Source organism: Perna viridis, chromosome 1 (genome assembly GCF_037379345.1).
Source record: "Perna viridis isolate PV_CMFRI_1.1 ecotype Kerala chromosome 1, ASM3737934v1, whole genome shotgun sequence".
Lineage (NCBI taxonomy): Eukaryota > Metazoa > Mollusca > Bivalvia > Mytilida > Mytilidae > Perna > Perna viridis.
In genome coordinates, this window is record NC_142445.1 from 51,120,193 (window position 1) to 51,145,240 (window position 25,048).

Consider the following 25,048-nt stretch of genomic DNA (forward strand, 5'->3'; position numbering starts at 1 on the left):
TACCGATTTACATAATTAAATAATAAAATCTTATCGTTTGTGTTTTAGAAGAGGTAAATACGTTTATGTTATTTGGTTTAGAAATTATTAACAAAGTAAACTGAATCCGTTTTTGTATGTTTGAATACTTATTTTGTTTTTATGTTGATGAAATGAAACTTTGACCCACATTTTCCATACACGTTCACTCCTTACAATATTGGCTTTCATTATATTAGACTACGTTGTTAGAATCATCACATACAATTTTTGTTTGACGATTTAATTTCTTTGTGTGGGTGTTATCGTCGTTTTTGTCAATGAAGCCACTACAGTGGCTGAAATTGACCTAGGCATCAAATGAAATCTTCGTTGTCAAGCAGGCATCTTATTTTACTGTAGCACTCACAAGCGTCCGCGATCATGTTTTTAGGCACAGACTAAAATAAACAAAAAAATCATATTTTATCAAAACCGGCATGCAAGAGAAATTTTGCATCTTTCATTTAGAAGTCCGTATAATAAGTTTGCACTATTTGATAACTTGTTACATTTGACTGTTTGATCACGTGGTTACATTCGAACATGTACATTCGCCAGCCATCCCGTGCACATTAATTTCTCAAGTGACAGTAGAAGAAATGTTGCTGAATTGGAAAGAAGCGCCATTCGCGAAACAAATTTACTCATTTTAAAGGTGGGTATCGCCTAAAGACATCCTTCTTTCTTCATTTGGAATAATTTGAATTACACGTATCATTCAGTCAGGGTTAATTTGTAAAATATTATAATTGTACAATAATTGTAGTCTTCTTTGCGCTGAGTAAGCTTATGACGAATAAATAAGAAACTATAGCTCTTTGTATTCCTATTTTTATTTGTTTTCGTAATATACATAAACACATTAAAATCAACAACACCTGTTCAAAACTGTGTAATATATTAATACTTGTCTACGTTCAGATAGTAAAGATTTTATTCACCAAAAATCTTCCGTTTATGTTTATTTGGAATATTTCACAGCATTGCATTTAATTAGAATGGAACTTGTTAATTCACTGAATTAACCATCGAACTATTATATGGAGTCCAAAAGTACCAAAGATCAAAAGTTGTTTGAATAGCTTTTGAGTCTCTCAGGACTGGTCCCTATCGGGATTCTGTTAGTAAATGTATTTTGTAGAGGTGACAGAACCCAGCCTTTGGGTAATCGGATAGAACTCAGAGTATGTCCTACTACTCGTTGGGCTGCTGTGTTGATGCTTTGTTTGATTGTATAGTCGTAGATTGTGTATAATTCATATTAATGGTGATTAGACAGCAAAAAAAAAATGACAAAGTTAAATGCTTTGCAAAGATTCAACAGTGGTTTAGCTACAAAAGCCTACAATGCATTTATATGACTTGAGAGAACCCTAACTCTAAAGCTTTTTAGACATATATACAAAAATATTTGGTTCTACAGTATGATAAGCAGAAACATGGGAGAATGAGACACGGAAACACGGAAAAGGGTAAAAATGTATACCCCCACTAATTCGGAATGGCGGTTTAAAAATTACTGTGTCTATTTAATATTATACAATCCATTTTTTATAATTTGAAACGTGAACAGAACAAATCATGAAGGCCTTCATTGACTCAGTATTTCAGTACTTTGATTATTGAATATGTTCACAGGTCGATATCATAAAAATATAATAGACTTAAACGTTTGGAATTATCAGACCAACACTGTAATCCAATGTTTTACATTGTCTGACTCAGTAAAGGACAGACCATTGACCATTTTCTGCTCGTGATGATGCTTAACTACGGCATTTTAACCGATTGAGTTTACAACCTCGCATTTTATTGGATAAAAGTGAAATTCAAGGGTATATTGGGAATTTTTTGTCCGGAATCAGTCTTGAATTTCATATATTGGATATTTGTTAACAGTTAACTCGTTGAATGAATTAAATAATTCATTGAAATACAAAACAAAACTGAAGAATCTCTTATTATGCAAGTTTTGTGATTGAGCCGCGTGTAAACGCTTCAAAAATCTCGGGAATCTTAATATACTACATAATTTTCAAATTATTAATGGGGGTAAAGTAGAATCATTTTCTATTGCATTATTGAATGTAATATTTTAACAAATAGACTGACAAAGCGAGAAAATGCATCGGCTATCTTTTTAAATCACTAATATCGTTAGCGACTTCTAGCACTCGTAATTTCAGTACTGTACATTCGTCTACGATTTGCATAATTATATATTACTACACCTCCTTATGCTGCTGATCAGTGCCGTAGAACCGTCAATTATAGCTTCATGCTAGATCAAATACCTCTTAAATACTATACGTGTACATGAAATCTCCGCGTGTTATTTACATGTTTGAGAGCGGAAATTTGATATTATAAGATGAAGTGATAAGTTAGCATTGAACTTTCTGAAATATGGCTGATTTTGAATAAAGCATATCGCAACTTTGCTTGAGGTTTGCCGATCTTAGCCGATTGATGAACTGCGTAACACAACAAAGTTCAAAGTTCAAAAGTAAAGTCGGTACATGCAAAACATTACAACACAATCTGATATAAGCTTTTATAACCGAAATAACCTTTGAAACGTTCTAAATTGTGAAGTATAAATTATTTTCAATAAAGGAATGCACATATTTTGCTAGTAATGTACAAATGTACGATATGTCAAAAGATGTGAAATGGAAAATAACATTAATGTATAATATCAATCGACCTAAAATCTTCAAGTTTCAGCTCAAAATTTGTAATTCTGAACCATGTCCTTACATTGAGAAAATCACTGATTGATTGGTAGGTAAGTCTAGAAGAGCATTGAATTCGCCTGGATATTGAGAGCAAGCCAAAATTAGCGGCATGGAATATTCGACGATTAGCGACTTTGAAGACTTCAGTCTTTGATTTACGGATAGTTCTTATTAATTGAGCCTGTAGTTTTGAATGTATAATCTTTTTCCTTGCTAAACGTATTGTAGAGGTATTGGTCGATAACTGAAGACACCACTTTTGATCCTGTGATCCATACTTTATTCATTCTGATAGCATCATCAAGTTAGAATTAAAAAGAAATCTAACAAGCTACTGACCGAAGAATACTTTTTTTTTCATAAAAAACTATCTATTTGTTATGTACTGCGAACTAAGATTGGATTTCTTTCATAATTTGTTTTAGACTAAAATGAAGATTAAGAATATCTTATTATTCAATATCTAATCTAAAATTTTAAGTTTAAAAAGTTAAAATTTGGATTGGCAGTTGTTTCTTTGTGCAGCCAAACAAAGATCTGCGACATCTTTAGCACAACCCCAATGTAGAGTTATTCCAGATCCTCCGTGTCCATAGTTGTGAATGACCTATTTCAAACAAAAAATGTATAAACAAGATGTCAGTTTTTGAAGTAAAAGAAAAGTTATGAGAAGTCATTTAAACAAGATAAGCCATGAAATGAAAATAAAAAGAATATGAGAAATTTTATAAACTGTAAAAGCCAAACGAAAAAAAACATAGAACATACAGTAATACCAAAAACCGTTGTAACTTTAGATAATTAAAAGTTCAAAATGTAAAATACTTCGATCTTTAGTAGTAGATGTAAATGTTAAAATCCGTCTTAGCAAAGTTAAATCTATGTACATAAACTACACCTATCAACAATAAACTGTCAATTATACTGTTTAAAGATAAAGGGCATTAACTCCAGAGTGGCTTAACGGGTTATAACAAAAAAATGACTACAGATATATCTCATCATAATGAACACTTTTAACAAGTCAAAACTTGGTTTAACATAACATTTTATGTGTTATATGCGAAAAACTTCTGTCTGACCCCATGTTCTGTTTTTTAGTGATGGCGGTAATGTTTTTCGACGGACCAAAAATCCCAAAATCAATTCTATGCAGAATACTCTAGAAACATTCATACCAAGTTTTATTTTTAGTAACGGCGGTCATGTTTTTCGACGGATAAAAAATCCAAAGATCAATTCTATGCAAAATACCCTAGAAACATTCACACCAAGTTTATTTTTATTGGTCCAGTAGTTTCAGAGCAGAAGAGTTTTGAAAATTGTTAACGACGACGGACGATGAGGACAACGGACGCCAAGTGATAACAACAGCTCACATCGCATTCGGCCAGGTATGCTAAAAAGCTGACATACGGCTGAGGATTAAATCCAAGGCTGAATCCGAGGCTATGCAAGGTACCTTCACCGGTATGAGGCAAATTCACATGAAGTTTTTTATAGTCAGTGCACTATCATTGTCTTTATACCCCAACAAAAGTTTTAATGAAAAATAATGTTTTAATTAAGCAAGACAAACCATATTTTTAGTGAAGTAGGAAACATCCGGGCAACTTCAAATTAACTTAACGTTAGAAAGTAATGTACAGCAAATGACAGTATATAACTTGTTAATATATCGTCAGAGCACTTTGACTGCTCATACAGAACGGTTGCAGTATAAAAATGAAATAACGAATTACTTACTGTTTTAATTCTACCTTTCATGAAAACTTCTTCTTTATCTAGACGAATAGTAGGTCTTGACGGTCTCAATCCAGTCCATTCTTCTAGGATTTCTGCGTTCTTTGAAAAAATACAAATAGTATTTAAAACAGTTTCTAAGTAGTAACATGTTTTTAGAGACACTGTATTCTTCTTGAGTACTAAGTTAAACAAAATAAACTATTTTTTCTTGTAAAATGCATCTTGAAAATAAAACTGTAGTTCAAGAAACGCATGATACTATACTAACAAAATGTTTACAGGAGCAATAGACAAAAAAAAATAACAATACATCCGAAAATATAGACCGATTTTTTATTTAGTCCGTATATTTATTCTACCAAATTGAATGTATTATCTAAATACTTTCAATTTTTTTATAAATACATTGTACTTTTCTTGTTTTGTGTGTGTTTTTTCTGATTTTTATTTTTTAGTGATCTGTTCATATCGCTTTAGTTTTCAATTAAAAAAATCATTGATGTCTTTAAACTCCCAATACAAACCTTAAGACTAGGTATGAGTCTACTGCATCCCTCTATTATTCGTGTACTGTCGGATTTGTAACAATTGGTATTCCAATCGTTTCTTTGAGATGTTCCACCAAGTACAACAAAATCTTTTCTACAATAAAGTTAACTTGATTATATGTATTTTATTTTAGATGTGAGTGCCAATGAAAAACCGAATTTACGATTTATTTAAACATTAGTATAATATATAAGTGCGTTAAGCACATGCTACATCCAGCCTCTTTTTCTACGTTTACTAAGTCTTATTACTCATAAACAAACAATGAAAACGACAACGATGGTGACATGATCATAAACATAATACTACAACTATTGATATAGATCACGGCGATTTCAGTTATTGTCCATGCGGACAAAGCCTCAAACAACATTGTACTTGTTTGTCAAATCCATTACCTCAATTGCCTGATTAAAGAATTGGGCAATGATAAAAATACAACAGGTAATGTCACATACAAACGTACGAATTTTGACAAAGATGAAATCCTAAGCAACCATAAGTCCTTCATGTCTTCTCTCAACATCCAAACAAAATGTGAGGACTTACCTAACTTGCATTGTATTCCCAAACTTCATTAGAAGCCATACCAAGAAAGGTATATACATGTAGCTGGATCTTATATTGCTCCGACCCCGTGCAGGTCCGGGTGTCAAAAGAATAGGCCTGCAAAAGCAGCGCTAAGCTTGTCGTAAAAGGCTACTAAATAGTGCTCAGAACCTTAGCCGGGGGCTAGGGCGACTGGGTTGTGTGCCCCAGGTGGTGGAATGGGGTACCCCTGGCGTGTCACATGCTGGGGTTGTCAGGCTATAATACGGAAAACCTGACCGCAAACCATAGTGGTGCACCGTGTTGGGAAAGATGCCACGTTCCTCGCACGCTAAAAAACCCTACTGTGGTATTATCCCGGAGTAGGAACCGTAGGGCTCCGCCACAGGAGACTAAATTGCCCGACCCTACCCACCTCTCCCTATTTCCAGTGGCAATCAAAATTTCTCGACCCCATTGTCCTTGTGTCCCGTCCCATTTTTCATTTCATCATCATTTCATGTTCGTTTTATCATCCACTTCATGTCCATCGCCTGAATATAGCTGAAATATTGCTGCTCGGGTGTTAAACCCCAACAAACAAACAAAAACAAATATATATTGCTCCGCGAAGGAATTGTCCATTCACCTTGTAAAGATACTTCATTGAAGCGTAGACAGGAAGCTAGTTGCAATACCACCTACTCTCGTAGTGGAATTAATCATATGTGGATACATAAAAATTCTGAAAATTTATTTCAAAACCTAAATTCCTGCAGCTTTTAGGATATTAGTTTTCGCCAAACTTTTGACTTCTCAACCCTTTACACTACGTTGCTTCATAATACTTGGGAACATCGTTTCAAAATTCGTACATCTTTTGCAGATTTGAAAAACTATGTTGTTTCTGGTCACAAATCCACATACTTTTCTAAAACATCGGAGAAGGGTAAAGTGTGCTACATAGAAAAACAGGTTTGTGACATTCTTGATTTCTTCACTGATAACATATCTGTCACATTTGTCACAACTGAAGTTATAAAAGATGCTAAATCCTTTAACTTTACATACAGATATATTGATGTGCATTATCGATTAACAACCATTATTTTGTTAAATGGTTACCTTCAATATATCCATCAGAGTTCGAGATAAAGGAGACTATAGAAACAAATTGGTTTTTTTTAAATTGTGTTTGCATCTGATTTTAAACCTACAGCTCGAAATTGACAACAGTGGTTATCTCAGCACTAAGGTTAATGGAAAAAAAAGGGCGACTTTGATTTTAGTATCATAAATTTTCCTCACCTGTGCAGCAATATATCTTCATCTCCTGCATATGGTGTTTATATTTCACAAATGATTCGCTACACTAAAGCAAGAACTAACTACTCTGATTTTCTTGAACGCCATTAATATCTTAGAAACAGTCTCCTGAATCAGGAGATTGAGGAACGCTGTAAACCTCGATTTAGCCACCATTTCGTTAGATATGGCTGTACCAAGTCAAGACCATCGCGGCACCAGCTGCACCGGTGGTGTAATATCTATTTTGCCAGATTTGTTTTGGACTTGAATGGATAATGGATCGGATTAGTGTTCGGCTGTTTTGTTGTTACCCTTATTCAAATCATTTTCATGATTAAACTAATATAATATTTTACCCTGGAAAAATGTAGATCTTGTTTCCTTTTTCCGTTGTATCATTGTCGAAATAAAAATGTTTTACCCATGGTGCTCTTACCTGGAATGACATACGAACAGTAACCATTAGACAAATACATTCTTTTAAGAAAGAAACATATCAAAACTACATACATAACGCAGCATGATAGCACCGCAGTGGTCGAAACTGAAAAGTTGGGGCAAGTGTGGACTCAATATTAGGTTCTGATACACTTAAGCATAAGGATTTACAGATATAATAAACACAACTGGTTTAGACAAAATAGCACAAAATTTGATAAAGCAAAAAAAAAACAAACAAAAACACAAACAAAAACAAAAACAAAAGTTAATTTTTGGGGGGCATAGCCCTTTTGACCCTTATAACAAAAATCGTAAGATATCTGAAATCTGATTGAAAAACCCAGGCAGAGAGTTTCAAAAGGAACTCAATCTAAAATAAATAATATATAAAACGGACCAAAAATAAAAGTTATTTTTCTTTTGTGTGGCCCAATTTTGTACCCCTTTAACTCCAAAACAGTTAAAGATAAGCCTACCCTGAAAACATTTAAAAAGGACCAGATTGAATAAAAAGAATCGGATCTACAATAAGTTTTTTTTTCTCTCAATTCTAATGATTACACCAATTTTCCCCCTTTAAGCCCCTTGTTTCAAAAATTAGTGGGAAAAATGGGTTGTATAAATCTGGATTAATGAGTCATATTTGGGATTTATAGTACATACCCTTATTACTTGTCCTCTGACGGGAAATACCGACTTGTCGCATAGTTTGTTAGCTCCTATACCACTACAGTTAACAACAATATCAAAATCCTTCAATACCTAAAATAAATGATGTAAAAGATAAATAATGATTTAATAAATTAATGTCAGATATTTGTTTTATTTATCAAATATAAGTACCTTAGTTTTGCTTTCACTGCAATTTCCAACAACAAAAAATAAAATAAAATCTAAAAAACCTTATCAATTTGAATTATTTCTTCTATGTCAATAATTATTCATTTAGTTTCAAGTAAATATTTAATTCTTCAGAATCGTCTATCAAGGACTATTGATTTTGTCTATTTGTGCAATGTTAATATAAAGTAACAATGTTAATATAAAGTAACAATGTTAATATAAAGTAACAAGTTGAAGAATAACATACCTCAGCTAAATTTTGAATCGATTTGAAAATTGTTTTTCCTTTCTTCTCACGGAATCTTGAAAGTGTAAATGGAACAGGAATTTTATTTACTTACTTACCCCACATTTATTCAAACCAAAGACCGTACAACAAATAAAAAAAGTAGAAAAATAGTTTTAAGAAACTTTAAACAAAAACAAATGCACAAAAATACTTTGTTTTAAAATTACCCAACATTATTTCATGAATTATTGAAACCAAGACCAGATTAACTACAATTTCGAATAAAAGCAAATACATTAATTTAGGTGCTTCTCATTTTCATTGCCTTTTTATGTATTTTTAATTCTAGAAGTTTTTTAGGTCATGAATTTGAGAATTTGAGCTAATTAACATTCAAATCAGGGTTTTGTATATTACCTTAGGTTCTTGTTTTTTTAATGTTAGTGAGTGCATCTTAAAACTTAAGTACTAGAAAACAGTAAAGTAAGACCACTCACTTCAACATTAGCCATGGGAGGTATTTCTTTACATCAATCATGATAGTGGTATACCAAACACCATCCCTATAAAAAAAATTGCCAATATATTATGTAATTAATTTATTCTATCATTGTAAAATGATTGATTTGTAAGCAGTGTAATATAAATTTACGCATATATAAAGAAAATACTGAAAGATTGCAAAATTTTCGCATAAAACCAACTTACCAACTTGGTTTTGTGATGTCACGCTGTATACTTTGCAAGTATTAAACAGGTTTACGAGAGATTCAGCTGTTTGACTATACGTCCGAGTAAATTTCGCTGTTGAATTTTTAACAAAAGCTTTTATATACTGTGAACGTAATAATTTTCGCGGTTGCTAATTTTTGCGAAGTCTGTCAAATGAATATACTCGCGGGTATCAATTTTCGCGGTTTCAAAAAATGATAAGCGTTCTATAATGTTAAAACTCAATTTAGCGTTTTCAAGTTTTCGCCCTTATGTGTCCACCGCAAAAATTAATACTTTTACAGTAGTTATCAACAAAATATGTGAAAAAAAATTCTAGATCGGCCAACTCGCCTACTTTTTATCAGGATGTAGTTGCCTTTCCCTTTCTGTAATATGTCGGTATCCTATTACCTGCTCCTTCCAAGTGGGATCCTTAAACAAAACAAATACTACCTACACTATAGGTTATATAACAACAACAAAAAAACACATTTCAAGTCATTAATTTAAAGACATGATTTTCACATCACTGAAAAGGGAATTTTGACCTTAAAATCTAATGAAGTAGTTTCATTGTTAAGATTTGCAACTAAACATGCCCCTTTATTTTAGATTTGCAATGAGGTGATTAAGAAGCTCAAATTGTATATAACGTTAATTTCCAAATTTAAGGAATCCAAATTGGATCCAGTTGTCTTACAATTCTTTTGCACTATCAATGCAAATTGTTGATTTTTTTTAAAGGTTAATAAATCCACGATAAAGGTCAAGGTAAGCGATTGAAAGAGAATATCAGAGCAACAACTACAGAGTTCATCTTTAATCAAAGTACTCATGTACTGAATCAATTTATATCGATCGTTTGAAATTTTAGGCCTCAAATAATCGTCAAATTGAAAAAATTTGGAGTAAAAGGAAAGTAAGGGGATCGCATTCAAACGTATCTAAACATAAGCTTCTTGAAAAAAAAAACACACACACAAATTTCATAATGCATCCTAGTAGTGCGCCAGTTTGCTCAATATTCAGGTGCGATGTCGGTTTACACGGAACAGGTAGAAAAAATGAATACAAAACTCTCCGATATACTGCGTAATTGAGCTACAATCTACTAGTTGGCTTTTCCCTGTTTCTAAATATTTTAAAGTCGAGATTTAATTTATCGACCTCCAGGTCGAATCTGTCTGTCAAAGCATTCGAACATAAGCCGCCACAATCATTGAAATAAATCCTTAGATGCATTCCCCTCTCAACCAGCTTCATTCCTCAGTTGGTATAAGCTTTATAGTTCAAGTGCTACAAGTTATCGCATAGTCTCCTATGTTTCACTTAAAGTGCTTACTTTCTCAGGCTTATAGTTCCAGACACACGTACATTAACATAAACGCCAATGTCTTAGAATACAATTTCAACAATTATGTATGTTATAGACAAGATTAGCCATGCACTTTTAATGCCCTGGAGCACCTGCAGCACACGCAGCTCTATTATGTTTACACATGGTCAAAATAGCCCAATAGAATGATTATTACAAAAAGCAATATCACCAGACCACAGACTGACACCATTCCCAAGAAATGCATAATCGAAATTCCTATGCTATCGTCTAAAAAATATATTTGTTTGCCATCTCCGGGCTTCCGATGTCATGAGGCAGTAACCGTAATAAAAATACACGCTACAGTGAGTCATACATCGGGATGGTTTCGGGGGGTTTTGCTACCCTTTTGTAAAACATTTGGCAAAAATTAATGAGTGGCAAATGATAGCATTGGACCCCTTTCTTTATATAAGTTTCTCGATCGAATCCACTATCCCTCATTTTATAAATATTTGGATCCGCCAGGGGCTGAAATCTCAGAAGACAGCTTTAGCATTCCGAGGTTTTCATTTCTATCTACATTATGCATCTAAAAATATATAGACAACTTGAATATATCGACAGTGAACGACTGATTGCATAGACATAAACAAGTACTGATAAGAGATTAGAGGTCAACTATTTTAATTGGGTCGTTGTTAATACAAATGAACAATCCTAATTAATCAGCAAATTAAGTTCGAAGTAAAAGTTGTTTATTGGGTTTGTTTATTGTCGTAAATAAAATAGAATTAAATGTGTTATATAAGAAATACCAATAAAATGGATTTAACTATCTGCATTTGAATCTATATAGGGTATGCCTGTGGGACTATTTTACTACGGCGGTATAAAGTAATTGTAGATGTCATCAGGCTTTACAAATCTAAAGGCTGTGGTGACTGCTATATCAATTCTGATCTTCGATCTAAATTGATAAAAATGCTAAGCTCCGAGACGACAACACAATCGCTGCTCTGTTATTGATTGAGCATGACAGAAGGGTTTTAAATCATAAATTTATAAATCTCATTTTTTCTTTATAACAATTTATTACTAAATCATGAACACGAAACTGAATTAAAAATAATAATTGCAAATATATTGCATTGACCACCATGTATAGTACTTACTTTTTCAATTTAAAAGTTTGAACGTTTCCTCGAGTAGCAACTTACATATGGAATATCAACTTACATATGGAATATGTACTCCTGAATAGTTGTAACCTGACACCAAGTGAGCACCCAAGGAACCTGCGTCAGTTGATTTTACTATCTCTAGCATGTGGTTCCAAGTCTCATCACACCACTTGCTGGAATATATGTATATATGTCATGTTTAGTGCAAGAAGTGAAACACAATGATTCTAAGATAAATACACAGATAATCTTTGAACAAACACAAGACTAAAATAAGGTAAGCGTATAATTCAGGCCTACATCTAAGAAAAATACATGGAATATATAGAATTAAATGCAGATATGGCTACGATATTTTATTCAAATACCAACAGTATCTCTTGACATCGGATTTTGTTACATTCGGAAAATACATGTGACACAATAAGTATTCATTAGTGGTTATAATTGATAGTGGGAAAACAAAAGAGATGGAAACAATGGAAACAGTTTCAATCTACACCATAGCCTCATTCTTTTATATATATATATATATATTACAAAATGTATTGAATCCTTTGAATTGTTGTTGTGTTGTCAAGCTCATTATTTTGCAGATATCATATAAAAAAACATGTCAAAACACACAGTCGAACAAACCAAGGTACGTAACTTTGTGTCTAACACAATGTTCTCTGCTTAACCGCAATTAAAATTTAATCGATTTTCAAACTTATTGACCTGTGTAAGAAAATTATTTCTCGTCTCTAGAGAGATTCGAGAAAGGAGCGATTCTCGCATTATCTATAAAATCTCATCGGTCGAAGACTTAGTAATGACTTTTCTAACGTTGTTATTTCGTAACAACTGTTGATGTGATAAAAAGATGAGAGTTTGAATTTCCGCCATGACACAGATGCCGAATGATCCCGAAGTTTTCGATTTTGAAAAATTAAAAGAGTAGTGAAGGGAACTAAGATTCTAGCGGAAATCAAAAGAATACAATCCAGGGATAAAGGCTAGACAGAGAAACAGACACACAACATAAAGAACATGATGTAACCGAAATTACAGTGCAACAAAACAAAAGTAATTGAGCAACTCGGATTTCCGTAAAGGTCAATGATTATGAATTTCTCACATCTTGATAACTAGTAACTTTTTTTTAGACATTTTCTGCAATTTTAAACTTTTCAAAGATTTCATTGGACAAATTGATTCTCCTTCAACCTTTTCTTGTATTTGTTTTCTCTAAGGTAAAAATGAGATTTTGACATGCTCGTTAAAGTTAGCATATTAAAAATTTTAAATGGAGAAATTATTGTATCACTAATTACTAAAGAAAAACCAATAGGTTCAAATCATAATTAAATTACTTCTTGATAATGAAAAGACTAGCTAAATTGTTAAAGAACTGCTCCACTGAATTGAGGTAACAGCAAAGCTCTCGTAAACGGAACGGTCAAATACACGTCAGGATTATTTAGATAAATTTAATTTCTTAAGATATGTAAATATTTCTGCGTTTTATACTCTATCACGGTCAAACATTTATAAACTAATCGATTTTTTTAAAAAGTGGATACTTTATTTAACAAATTATACACACATCAATAGATGTGAAAGCTTTATTGTCGGATGCCATTGAATGTATAATTAAACACAGTTATTATACTATGTAGGAAAACGAGCATATAGCTATATGAATCATGACTTAAAAATATTAAGAAGAGGAGAGGAAGGTCTGTTGAAAAAAAAAAACAATTCAGAAAATATTTCTCAAAGTTCGTATGCCATACCGAAAAAAACAAATAATTTTTAAATGATTTTAAGTAATTTTTTATCGTAGATCTATAAAACTCAAGCAAACTATACCAATTATTGTTTTGACGTGTTGTTTTTATTTACATCGGCTAACTTTTGTTGTTGTGAATCTTTTTTTTCGTAACAAAGTTTGACAAGAATCAAGTTGTATATATACTAATTTGGATCTATCAAAGAAAAAACTTCTCACTCGTCTGTTTCTATTTGAAAAGCAAAACATAACGAAAAAATAGAAGGTCAATTGTTCCAGAACCATTGACAGATCGTTCGCACCAATTCTCTCCTGAAAACAATCATGTTCATGAGAAATGATCTTTGCCTCACAGGCAACGGCTTATTGTATTTTAGCCTGTAGAAACGGCTCGATCGACAGTATTTATTTCTTGTATATATTTTAAAAGGCGAGGTTTTTGACAATTATTAAATTTGCAAAATAGTTCTGATTCTTATAAGAAAGATGAACTCTGTAGTAACTGTGTTGTAATAAACTATTTTTTCTGTCAATTTCATCAGTACAATTAGTTTCGAACTGAACTTGTGATTTTTATGAAAATAGATCAATTCAAAGGGAGATAATTATAAAGTATCCCAAAGAAAAAGGTCTCAATTGTCACTTCCAGGTCAAATGGCCACCCCTCTATGAAGTACTAAAACATTTAGCCTAGTATTATGCATTGTAACGTCTAAATTCGTACTTTTAAGTCTCTACAAAAGTATGAGTATTTTGTATAAGTGTGAATAATGTGCCTCCATTGTGTAAGTTGGAACAATGTCGGAACAAAGTGTCTTTAAAAAATTACTGTACAATAACTGTTTAAATATTTTGATAACCAAGAAGTCGGTCTCTGTTCTTGCTATTTTAAGGCAACTAAAAAGTCAGTGTAAATTTATTCAGTACATGAGTACTTTGATTTTTCTATTTTAATGACAATTGAAACTTATTAATACATGTTCATTTATTGTGATATTCTCGCTGTGCTATTGTTTAAATGTTAGGCCATACATGGGGTTGTTTTGCATTTAAAGATCGTAAATAGTTGTTTTTACCGATAAAAAGCTGGACATCCTCGATTTAGGTGCCGATGATAGGTCTAAGGCCACTTTTTAAAAATGTATTGGAAGTATACTTTTAAAGACAGCTTTCAGAAACTAACATTCACGCATGTATTAACATTATTTACTTATTGTCTTATAATATAGGGTTATTGCATGAACACTGGTGAATATTGTCCCCAGCAGAATATTATATTGCCCGAGCTTTCGAGTGCAATATGATATTTTGCGAGGGGCAATCCTTTTTATTATATAGTAATAAATATTTCAGTTAAGGTTATACTAATTTGTTGGACATAATGCATTTTACAACATTATATGTGTTTTATTGCACTAGTTCAAATATGATGCATAATAAATATATGAACTAGTGCAATATGAATTTATGAATGTTTGACAAATTGTAGTAAAACTGAAAGGAATGCATTTTTTGTTTGTATAATTTGAAAGAAAAATGGAATCATTACAACTGTCACCAAACACGGAAATATGTTGAACAGTTCAAAACACATTTTAAAAGTGAGTTTTATTCCTGGGAACTGTGATAAATCCAGTGGAAGTATTCCCTTGAACTTTTTTACGGGTGGTGGTAACGATTCAAAGTTCGCCGAGCGCTGACGCTGACCTTCACATACAGATTTCTTTTTCTGCTTGTCTACAAAGTCTTTGACTCCTTGTCTGTCAACATTTAATACAGCATTATTTGCCTCCTCTTGTGGTATTTCTTCAAATTCCGCATTTTGTAACAACCTGTTAATAGCGAAAATAGTAGTATTTATTTCCCTGCATTAGGTTGACCAATCGTGTACCCTATTCAGGTGAAAGGAAGTAGAACTTTGAAAGGACAGATTGGTGTACTGACAAAGTTTGTAATGATGATTTCTCTCTCTCAGATTCTTAAAGGATTCAAGTTTTAAAAAAATTAAGTTTATTTTTTTATCCTTCAAAATGCATAGTTTATGAAATTTTAAAAAGACTGCCTATTACAAAGGAGAGCGGAACCCAAAAAATGCAAAACTTCCGGTACCTTCAAGTATTTGATGGTGGTTGAAAAAACCTCTATTCCCATGGTGATTTTTTAATCTCTAAAGTATTACAACAAAAATGGTTTTTGAGTCCTAGTTTTAATTAGAAATTATTGAAAATCTTGAAAAGGTTAGTATTGTCGGCTATAGGATAATAAATACTACCGTTTTCCCAATATCCCGTTCAGCCATTTCTTAAGCAGACGACAACAGTGCAATAAATTTAAAAACGTATTCGGAACGTCTCCGATTTTTTCCGGATACGAATGAAAGTTTGCGTGCAAATATACCGGGATATATTGCATGCTTTGTTTTCTATTGATTTGAATAGGAAAATATTTATTACTATATAATAATAAGATTTATCGTATCTCTGTATAAGAGATGTCAAGTCTTACTGCGGCTATTTTATAATATTGCACCATGGTGCATCGTTACTCAAGTATGGTACTTGATTTTGTTATTGTTTTTATTTTTAAAGGATAAGTGTGAGAATATCATAAATGCTCAAAATTCATTATAATCTTTTGCAGAATTATTACTTCACTAATATTTTCAAAATAAAATGTTTTAATTTGTTCTATTTATCGAAACGATACGCAAATGGTGAATACATATTACAACTTTTTGAACACATCGACGAAGGGGAGAGGTAACAAAAAAGTAATACTGGAGGTCGCAACAAAAACATTAAATTCTAATTAAATTATCCTTGCCGTAGAAAACGGTATTCATCAGTTTGAAAAGTAAGAACAAACAAGGAAATTTAAACTTCATTATTCTTTATTTCCGTGATTCATTTTTCCACTTAAAATTTGGAGCTGCAGCGCTTTGATCGCATATGTTATAATGATTACGTAAGCTGTTTCAAACAAAATAAATATTTGTCATGCAACCATATATGCATTCATGAATTCATTTGAAGCTTTGAATAAAAGTAGTGAAGGTTTCTGATTTAAAACAGCTAAGAAATTACCCTAGAGCATGAGGCAATCATACTCCATTATCACATTTTCATTACATAAATCATGATTGTAGGATTACTTTAGATTTTTTAGATTAGTTTTATAAAACAAATGCACTAATTACGGTAAGAACTGTTGTTTTCAACGTGTGCATCAATTTTTCAAAGAGAGAGGTGATATTTAATAACCAAAACGGACAAAGACACCACTAAAGTTCCAAATGTCGATGGAGAGTTTTCTTATGTAGATACATATTTGGACCGTAAATACTGTCTTACCAGTAGTTATAACTTATATTTTAAAGACATTAACAAAAATCTACTGCAAAAAAGTGCTTAATAAAGATTCAGAAATGAAATGAACATACAAATGAGGTAAAATATCTTATCAAAGTTTGACAAAGAACCATGAATTGCATAACATACTGCAAATCATTTAAGATCAGCAATGAAGGTCCCAAGTCTATACGACTAACGGTTTAAAGGTTTAGTGACCAACCGAACAATTTCATTTTAGGTCGCGAAATCGCGTAACCAGGGAACCAGATAACTCTGGACCGACAAATGATCACGTCTCACAGGGTGAATTCCAAAGTCTGTCAGTTTGCAAAAGATTGTCAAAATCTTGTCGTGATACGTTGAGCCATAACTTTGGCAAAATGTCTGGCGGAAAAAAATAATAATAATAATATTGGTTATTCGAATGAAAATATGGTATCCTGGAGTCAATACGACAAAAAAAAAAGATTTTTTGAAAATGTTGCCTATCGGTGTATTTTCACCGATTTCTGAAAATCGTCAAATTTGACTGGAAGTATGCATTGTGGCATATCATTGGATATGGAACCATGCTTCTAAATTGACTGGAAGTAGTTTGAGTTGTCTTGAACCATATTGGCAAAAATGGCAAAAAACCATTTTATGACCCAGTTTTTGACTATTAAAACAAATTACCTTGACCTTTGACCTTAGTATTTTTATTTTGTTTGTTTGTTTGTTGGGGTTTAACGTCCGAGCAGCAATATTTCAGCTATATTCAGACAATGAACATGAAATGGATGATAAAATGAACATGAAATGATAAAAAAAAGGATGGGTCACAAGGATAATAGGGTCGACAAATTTTGATTGCCACTGGAAAAAGGGGGAATGGGTAAGGTCGGGCAATTTAGCCTCCTGTGGCGGAGCGCAAAGGTTCCTACTCCTATCGAATACCACAGCAGGGTTCTTTAACGTACGAGGAACGTGGCATCTTTCCCAACACGGTGCACCACTATGGTTTGCGGTCAGGTTTTCCGTATTATAGCCTGACAACCCCAGCATGTAACATGCCAGGGGTACCCCATTCCACCACCGGGGGCACACATCCCAGTTGCTCTGTGGGCAGAGCGCCTAGCCCCCGGCTAGGTTTCTGAGCACTATTTAGTCGCCTTATACGACAAGCTTAGCGCTGCTGCAGGCCTATTCTTTTGACACCCGGACCTGCACGGGGCCCTTAGTATTTTTAGGTAGCATTTATGCTCCTATTCAAGAATATATATATAGTTTGTTGGTACTTTTATTTGAAATCAACTGAAAAAATTTAATTGACCGATCCTATTATAATAGCATTTAAGATCAGTTTTTGGACCATAGCTCTTACAACTTGGAAAATGTTGAATGAATACCTATACTTTTCTTGTAGAGCTCGTTATTCTGAACATTTTTGTCATTTACGGTACACCTCTATCTGTAACGATTAGTGACATCTTGACAAAAAACTTCAAAAATTCACCAAATACCTGTAACGGTTTCGGATTCCATCCCATAACAAGGCCAAGGTCAAATTTCAAAGTGACCTTTGACCTTGACATTTGTAAACATACACCATATCATCTAAGATCAACAGTGAAGGTCCCAAGTCTATAAAACTTACGGTTTTAAAGTTATGTGACCAACCGAATTATACGTCGCGAAATCACGTAACCAGAGAAACCTCAAATCTTTACGAAACCTTGTCAAATAGTACTGCCCCTTGTTTCTGAACAATATGGAACTTTCGGTTTGTGTGTATCTAAAACGGTTTAAGAAATTTTCCAAATTTTTTTTTTCTGCGGGGCAGATAACTCTGGAACGACAATTGATCACATCTCCCATGGTGAATTCCAAAGTCTTATCTCAGATTGCAAAAGATGCTCAAAATCTTGTCGCGATATGATTTAATGAGAAGCGAGGATATTGGGCGGCAGAAAAAAAAAAGAATAATAATACAAGGTCTTCCCATTAAAATGGGAAAGACCTTAATTAAGAAAAACAAATGCACATTGCCAACTTTACAAGTTGTAGGCTTCAGGATGCACAATTGCAACACTTTCGGAGGTTAATGCTGGGTACTAGTTTTCATATCAATCACAACGACTGTGTTGTAAACGTATATAGAATTGCAACCAACTAAAGATTGTTTTATTTTAAAAATCATTGTTAAATGCATTCTATAAATAATTTCCCCTTGAATATCCTACAAATTATCCCTCACAAATAAAAAAAAAACTAAACCTACCTTGATTGTTCTAAAGATTCTTTTGGTAATAAATAAGGTTCCCAAAAGCCTCCCGAACCATCAGAACACGTGTTAGGTGAGAATGCATCAGCAATAATGGTAACATCAGCTCCTACTATACGCTCCTGAATTTTGACGGCCGATGAAAGACCTATTATTCCAGCACCAACTACACAAATTTTAAACAAAGGCATTCTGATTTAAAAGTTGGTTATTGTTTACACTTCTACACTAAGTATGGAGTATGGATACTAGTTATACACATACATTGAAATAAATGTATCGGCATTAACGTGTACACATATATACATGATTATCTCAACATGTTTTAAGCTAACGGTTTAGATGGACCAAGTATATGTAAACATCACACATTCAACAACTGATAGTATTTATGTCAAGGTACTTGAAAGCACATGTCTCATGTTTTTTCAAAAGAAAAAAAGTCGACTTGATCATGTACATCAGAATAATGAGTGATCACAAACAGTATTTGCGTGAAGTACAAAAATAGTGGGAGTATAAAGTACTAAAACAGCCAGAATATAAAATTCATATTATAAGATGTTAAGTAGGACTCCACCTAAGGATCATGCAAAGTGTGATTCATGGGTAAAAAGCCTACATATTTTTATTTTTAATACTTTGTTTGAAATGTCATAGTAAACAGAACTTAACATGTGGTTTTTCATATAATCTGTGCTCTTAGGAGATAAAAATTATATAGAATACACTGTAGATTTCAAAATTGAGGGAGATAACTCTGTAAATGACGCTCAAATACAATAGAATCTACTGGATTTTTAATGTTGATTATCTCTTAAGAGCAGGCAGATTTGAATGAATAATTACACATTTCATAGCATAGACCCATAAAACAACATAATTACAAAAATAAAAATATGTAGCCTTTTTTAGGATGTAATCACATTTTTCAGATTTTGCATGATTCTTACAAAGACAGCTACTTAAGTGACAATATAAAAGAAACATTTTTATACAAATGAGTTTATATGCTAAATGAAGTTAATCTGATCAATGTCAGAGCTAGCTATCGAGCTTTCAAAACCTAAATGTGTGAGGTTTGACAAAATTTAGAATTTTATTCAAAAGATCAATGGGAAAAGCCGCTAAAACAGCCCCAATATGTGAGAGTCTCAGAGGATTTTCAAAACAAGACGATCACCACTTAGTATTACAAAGTTAATTATATTGTCTATTATTAGGTTCCTCTTATAGTACTATATTTGTAAAATATTGTTAAACTAATCCTCTGATAGAACAGAAACTATCCAGACCAAGCAGTGGGACAGATTTTGATTTATATCGACAGGTTATACCCACCATGTATACCTCATGACGTCATGATCCATTGCGATTTAGAAAAAAATGGGATAAAGGTTACATGGGCCCATCCGATACAAGTCTAATGATTCTGGTAATATACTTTTCACTCATGCCATACAACACGAACTATACTACAAATTCTACAAATTCAGGATATTAAAGAAATAAACATTTCCTGCTTCTTGAAGGACGACCGCCTCGGTACAAGTAGAGAGTCACTTCTGGTGAAAGTGGAATATCTTTGACTACATTAAAATCATTTTCCAATGGGAAGCTTTTAATCGGGTCATGGTGACGTCACTAGATAAACAATGACCTTATAATACAGGTAACACAATCTTAAGTTATGTAAGCCACTGAGCCCTCAGTCTCAGTTTTAGGTTTCAGATTTTCAGATTTATTGAATACACTCAGACACATACATAAATATGCGTTACATGAGATCAATAGTATATAATAGTTTTACAAACAACAACGAAACGAGCACAAAACATACATACAATAGTACAATGAACATATAATCATTTCAGTTACAATAAAGTAGAAACATTTCTAATAACTATTGATAACGATCTCAACACAGGGATAATACAAAATGATAGGAGACCTTCCATTTTCTTAGTATTCGGATTTATGTAGTAGTATTGGTAAATGTTTTCCCCTTATTTTGACAATTTTATCATTCATGCAACAGGAAAGAATATGGAACTCATCACCAACGGTTTGGTTACATAATTTACAGATACGTTCATGTCTGCAGATACCAGACCATCTACCAGATTCGATCGGAAGATGTAAATTAGATGTCCTCATCTTTGTAATCCACACTCTGTGTGAATCCGATAATTTCAGAGGTATTGTTCAATACCAAAGGAGTTCTTGACTAGAGAGTAAAATTCGCCACGGGAAGCTAGTTGAATATCACTGAACCATTTTTGAATAAATTGATCTGTAGGCTAATTTGAGCATGCTTAATGCTTACATATGAAAATTGGTTCGTGTATACCTCACTCATACCAATATCATTAAATATTTGTTTAATAAATTGTATCCATCGAAAATTATAGACACTGTTTTCTTGAAGAAAAAACATCAGTCTATATAAAATATTACTCAGTTTACCTTCACATTGTAATAATTTTATCCAAAAAGAAACTATCCTAAGTTTAACACGCAATTCTAATGGAAATCTTCCCAATTCCCCGTAAACCATGAAATTTGGCGTAGTATTTCGTACTCTCAAAATCCTCTTGCAAAACTTTAGATGGACTTGTTCAATTAAACACAAGTCCTCATAACCCCATACTTCTGAACCATAAAGTAGAATCGGTTCAATCATACAATCAAATAATTTTAGCTGTAAATCGATTGGTATACGTTCATTTTGAACTAACCTATGAATACTATAAAGGGCTTTATTAGCCTGTTCGACGCGTTTTTTCTGGTCTCAATAAAACAACCATTATATTTAAGTATCACACCAAGATAGGTATAAGTATCAACAATTTCCAATTTTTCGCCACTTAAATAGAACTCCATATTGTGTCTAACTTTTCTCTTGCTAAACATCATAACTTAAGTTTTATTTGTATTGACTTGGAGCTTCCAAGATTCACAATAAGAATTAAAAATGTTCAAAGAATTTTGCATGCTTTCCTTTGTTTCTGATAAAATAATAGTATCATCAGCATACAGAATAACAAATATTTTATAAAAAATGTGGATCTCCTCTTCTAATTTTCTTTGTACAATTTCAAGTGGTAATCCGTTGAGCTGACTAAAATAGTCTTCCAGAAAAATCGCAAACAAGAAAGGCGGTAGATTTTCTCCCTGCCTCACCCCGGTAAGGCAGGGAAAAAAGTCTGACCGACTCCCACTATACTCGACACAAGATTTTATATCATTATACATATTATGTATCACCCTAAAGCACTTTCCCTTAATTTCAGAATTTTTCAGTTTTAACCATAACACATCCCTCCAAACAGTATCAAATGCTTTTCTAAAATCAACAAATGTGCAAAAAAGCTTTTTTCCAAACGAAAAATATAATTCTATCAGTGAATGTAGAGCGAAAATGTTATCAAGTGTTGAGTAACCCCTTCTGAAACCGGCTTGGTTTTCAGAAAGGATGTTCAATTCATTCGAGAACAAATTCAATCTGGTATTCAGAATACAAGAGAAAAGCTTCCCGAGACAGCTAATTAGAGTTATCGCTCGGTTTTATGTTGATGGAATCTTTGTTTAGCCTGGTGAAATTCATCCCTTTTCACCTTACATTCTTTGCTAAACCAAGGTTTACTATTCTTATTATTTCGGTTTTCTTTATATTTATTTTCACCAAATACCACTTTTGCATTTTCTAAAAGTACATGACCTAGGTCATTAACAAGTTCATCAACTTGTTCAGGCGTGACCGTGTTATTGTCCGCATCACTCAGCATGGATTTTAATCTGTTCAATATATCATTATCATTATTTATCGAGGATTGTGTAAAGTTAGCAGATTTTTGTGGATTCCATTTTATGTAAGTACATGACTTTTTATTACTAACATTCTTAATAGGAGAGGCAACTAAACTGAAATGTGAACGATTATGGGCATCAGAGAACATGGGATCAAAATCACAAACATCAAAATCACATATATAATAAAGCATACTATTCGATAATAACAAATAATCGACAAGACTAGCATCTTTGCAAGTTGTTTTACCAATAGCTTTATCTTTAAACAATCTGCCATTAGCAATAAAAATAGAACATCTTTTACAGAAATCAATCAATTTATGACCACAACTATTTACATGGGTATCTTTTGAAAATCTGTTTACAGGAATATCCTTCTTAAGAAGTTTATCACATAACAGTTACGTCTCATTTACGAAGCTAGCTACATCAGTAATATTGAGAATATCAAAAAATTCAGAGTCTATATCAACAATATCACACAAGTTACCGCTTCTAGAATTGAAGTCCCCTACAATCGCAATATTGGTGCGATTTTTTGAAAATAGAATCATTTCATTTTCTATTTCTATAAATGCTTCCTCTGAGGAGTACTTAGAATATTCGGGTGGTATATAAACACAACCCAAAAGAATATCTGATAATGGTAACTGATTCTTACCCTCAACATAAAATAACTCTTTTGAAATTTCTACCCACTGTATAAACTAGGACTTCGAGTTCAAAAAAGTAATAAATTTGGACAATGACTTCTTATAAATTATTGTAATACCACCTGATTTTCGTTTATATTTTTTTCTACATTTTGAGTAAAAACTATATTCATCAGGTAAATTCAAGTCATCTAGTTTATTAAGTTTCGATTCTACAAAAACTAGTAAGTCGTAAGATTTAATCAAGTTTTCAAAATCTGGGTTCAAAAGTTTTGATTTCAGACCACATACATTCAGGTACGATATGTTGATTTTGTTTACACTGTTCGATTGTTGACCAAATTCAGTGTCCAGTGTGTTGTCCTATGAGTGTCCTTGATCTATCGGTAAACCAGGTATATAGCGAGGAGGTTCTCGGTGGGTAGTAGGATCGTAAACTTGACCGTCAACAATAAGTTTATCGTACACAATTTTGGCGTTTTTCTTCTGTCTCCGGAATTCTTTAAATTTTGGAATTAATGTTTTGCGTCTGTCGTTGATCTCTTTTGGGTATTGTTGGTAGACGGAAAATTAAGGTTTATATTAGCTGCATATTTTCTGACAGTTTCATGTTCGCTAAATTTAACGAATCGGGCAATAATGCCTCGTTCTCTTCTGTCTCGACGTTCACCAAGCCTATGTACGTTTTGGAACCTTATATTTTCGACATCTGGTACCTCAAGTTCGTTTGTAAGAAATTCTCGAAGTACAGCCTCTGTATTTTCTTCAAAGCCCGTAGTATTTCTGATACCGTCAAAGATCAGATTGTATTTCATAGAGTGTGTTTGGAGTGATAAAAATTTTTCTTTAAGCTCTACGTTTTGTTGTTGTAATTGTCTATTGGAGTTTTCAAGATATACGAGACGATCCTCGACTATATTATGATGATTCTCTTGTTTCTCAATAATAGATGAGTTTTTTACTTGGGTTTCTTTTATTTCGTCTATTTCAAGTCTCATCTGATAAATATTAGTTTCAAAACTATCTAGTTTTCGGGCCATAGAGTCTAACAAATCTAGTTTTGATAACTTTTCGGTCAGTATTTTTTCTAGCCTTCTCAGCCTCTCACTCATATCGTTCATCATTTGCGGTGCTGCAGTGCTACTAGATTGTGATTGTAGTTCATTATATTGCGTGGGAACGGGCAAGAAAGGTACTGACGTAGGTATCATTTGAGTACTTTGGTTTACCACCCCTTGGCCTTGGGTTTGGACTTGTTGAAGTGGGGTACTCTGTAGAGATGGTGGAGGCATAATTTGAAAGCTCTGGAGTTGATTTGGACTATTTATATAGTTAGTGTGTATAGGACTCCTGCAGGCATCTAAGTATTGTCCATGTAATGTTGCATTAGCTTGCAAAAGTACATGAGAGGTGTTTTGATTAGTGGTCGCCATTTTGGTACTGGTTTTCTCGGGTGGGGTGTACCCTGTTTTCGAATTGTCACTTTTTTGTCGCTTTTTACCCATCAAAGAACACTTCAAATCCTTCCTTAGTTATCATGAATCAAATATATATACACAAAAGTTCATGTAGATGC

At 32.9% G+C, this 25,048-nt stretch overlaps 1 protein-coding gene and 1 long non-coding RNA gene across 2 annotated transcripts; one reads left to right on the forward strand and one right to left on the reverse strand.

The window, feature by feature from the left end:
• Positions 1-836: 836 nt before the first annotated feature.
• On the reverse strand, positions 837-19,387 carry LOC148629244 (D-aspartate oxidase-like). Its single transcript, XM_088547145.1, has 10 exons — positions 19,004-19,387; positions 11,675-11,792; positions 9,473-9,549; positions 8,901-8,966; positions 8,422-8,476; positions 7,995-8,093; positions 7,247-7,326; positions 5,030-5,147; positions 4,506-4,604; positions 837-3,366 (listed from the first exon to the last, which is right to left on the reverse strand). Exons 1-10 carry the CDS (start codon positions 19,195-19,197, stop codon positions 3,250-3,252), a joined length of 1,023 nt encoding a protein of 340 aa, XP_088403271.1. The 5' UTR covers positions 19,198-19,387; the 3' UTR covers positions 837-3,249.
• LOC148629245 (uncharacterized) lies at positions 12,214-21,833 on the forward strand. The gene is made up of 3 exons (XR_015915576.1): positions 12,214-12,262; positions 20,337-20,678; positions 21,045-21,833. It is a non-coding gene; the product is annotated as an uncharacterized LOC148629245 (long non-coding RNA).
• Positions 21,834-25,048: the final 3,215 nt, after the last annotated feature.

What these genes read in the sequence shown, in the direction of transcription:
- LOC148629244 (XM_088547145.1), bottom strand. Translation starts at nt 19,197, where the DNA reads ATGCCTTTGTTTAAAATTTGTGTAGTTGGTGCTGGAATAATAGGTCTT. An exon ending in CGATTCAAAATTTAGCTGAG is followed by an intron (nt 8,094 to 8,421) that starts GTATGTTATTCT and finishes CATTTATTTTAG; the next exon opens with GTATTGAAGGATTTTGATAT. An exon ending in TGAAAGGTAGAATTAAAACA is followed by an intron (nt 3,367 to 4,505) that starts GTAAGTAATTCG and finishes TGTTTGAAATAG; the next exon opens with GTCATTCACAACTATGGACA.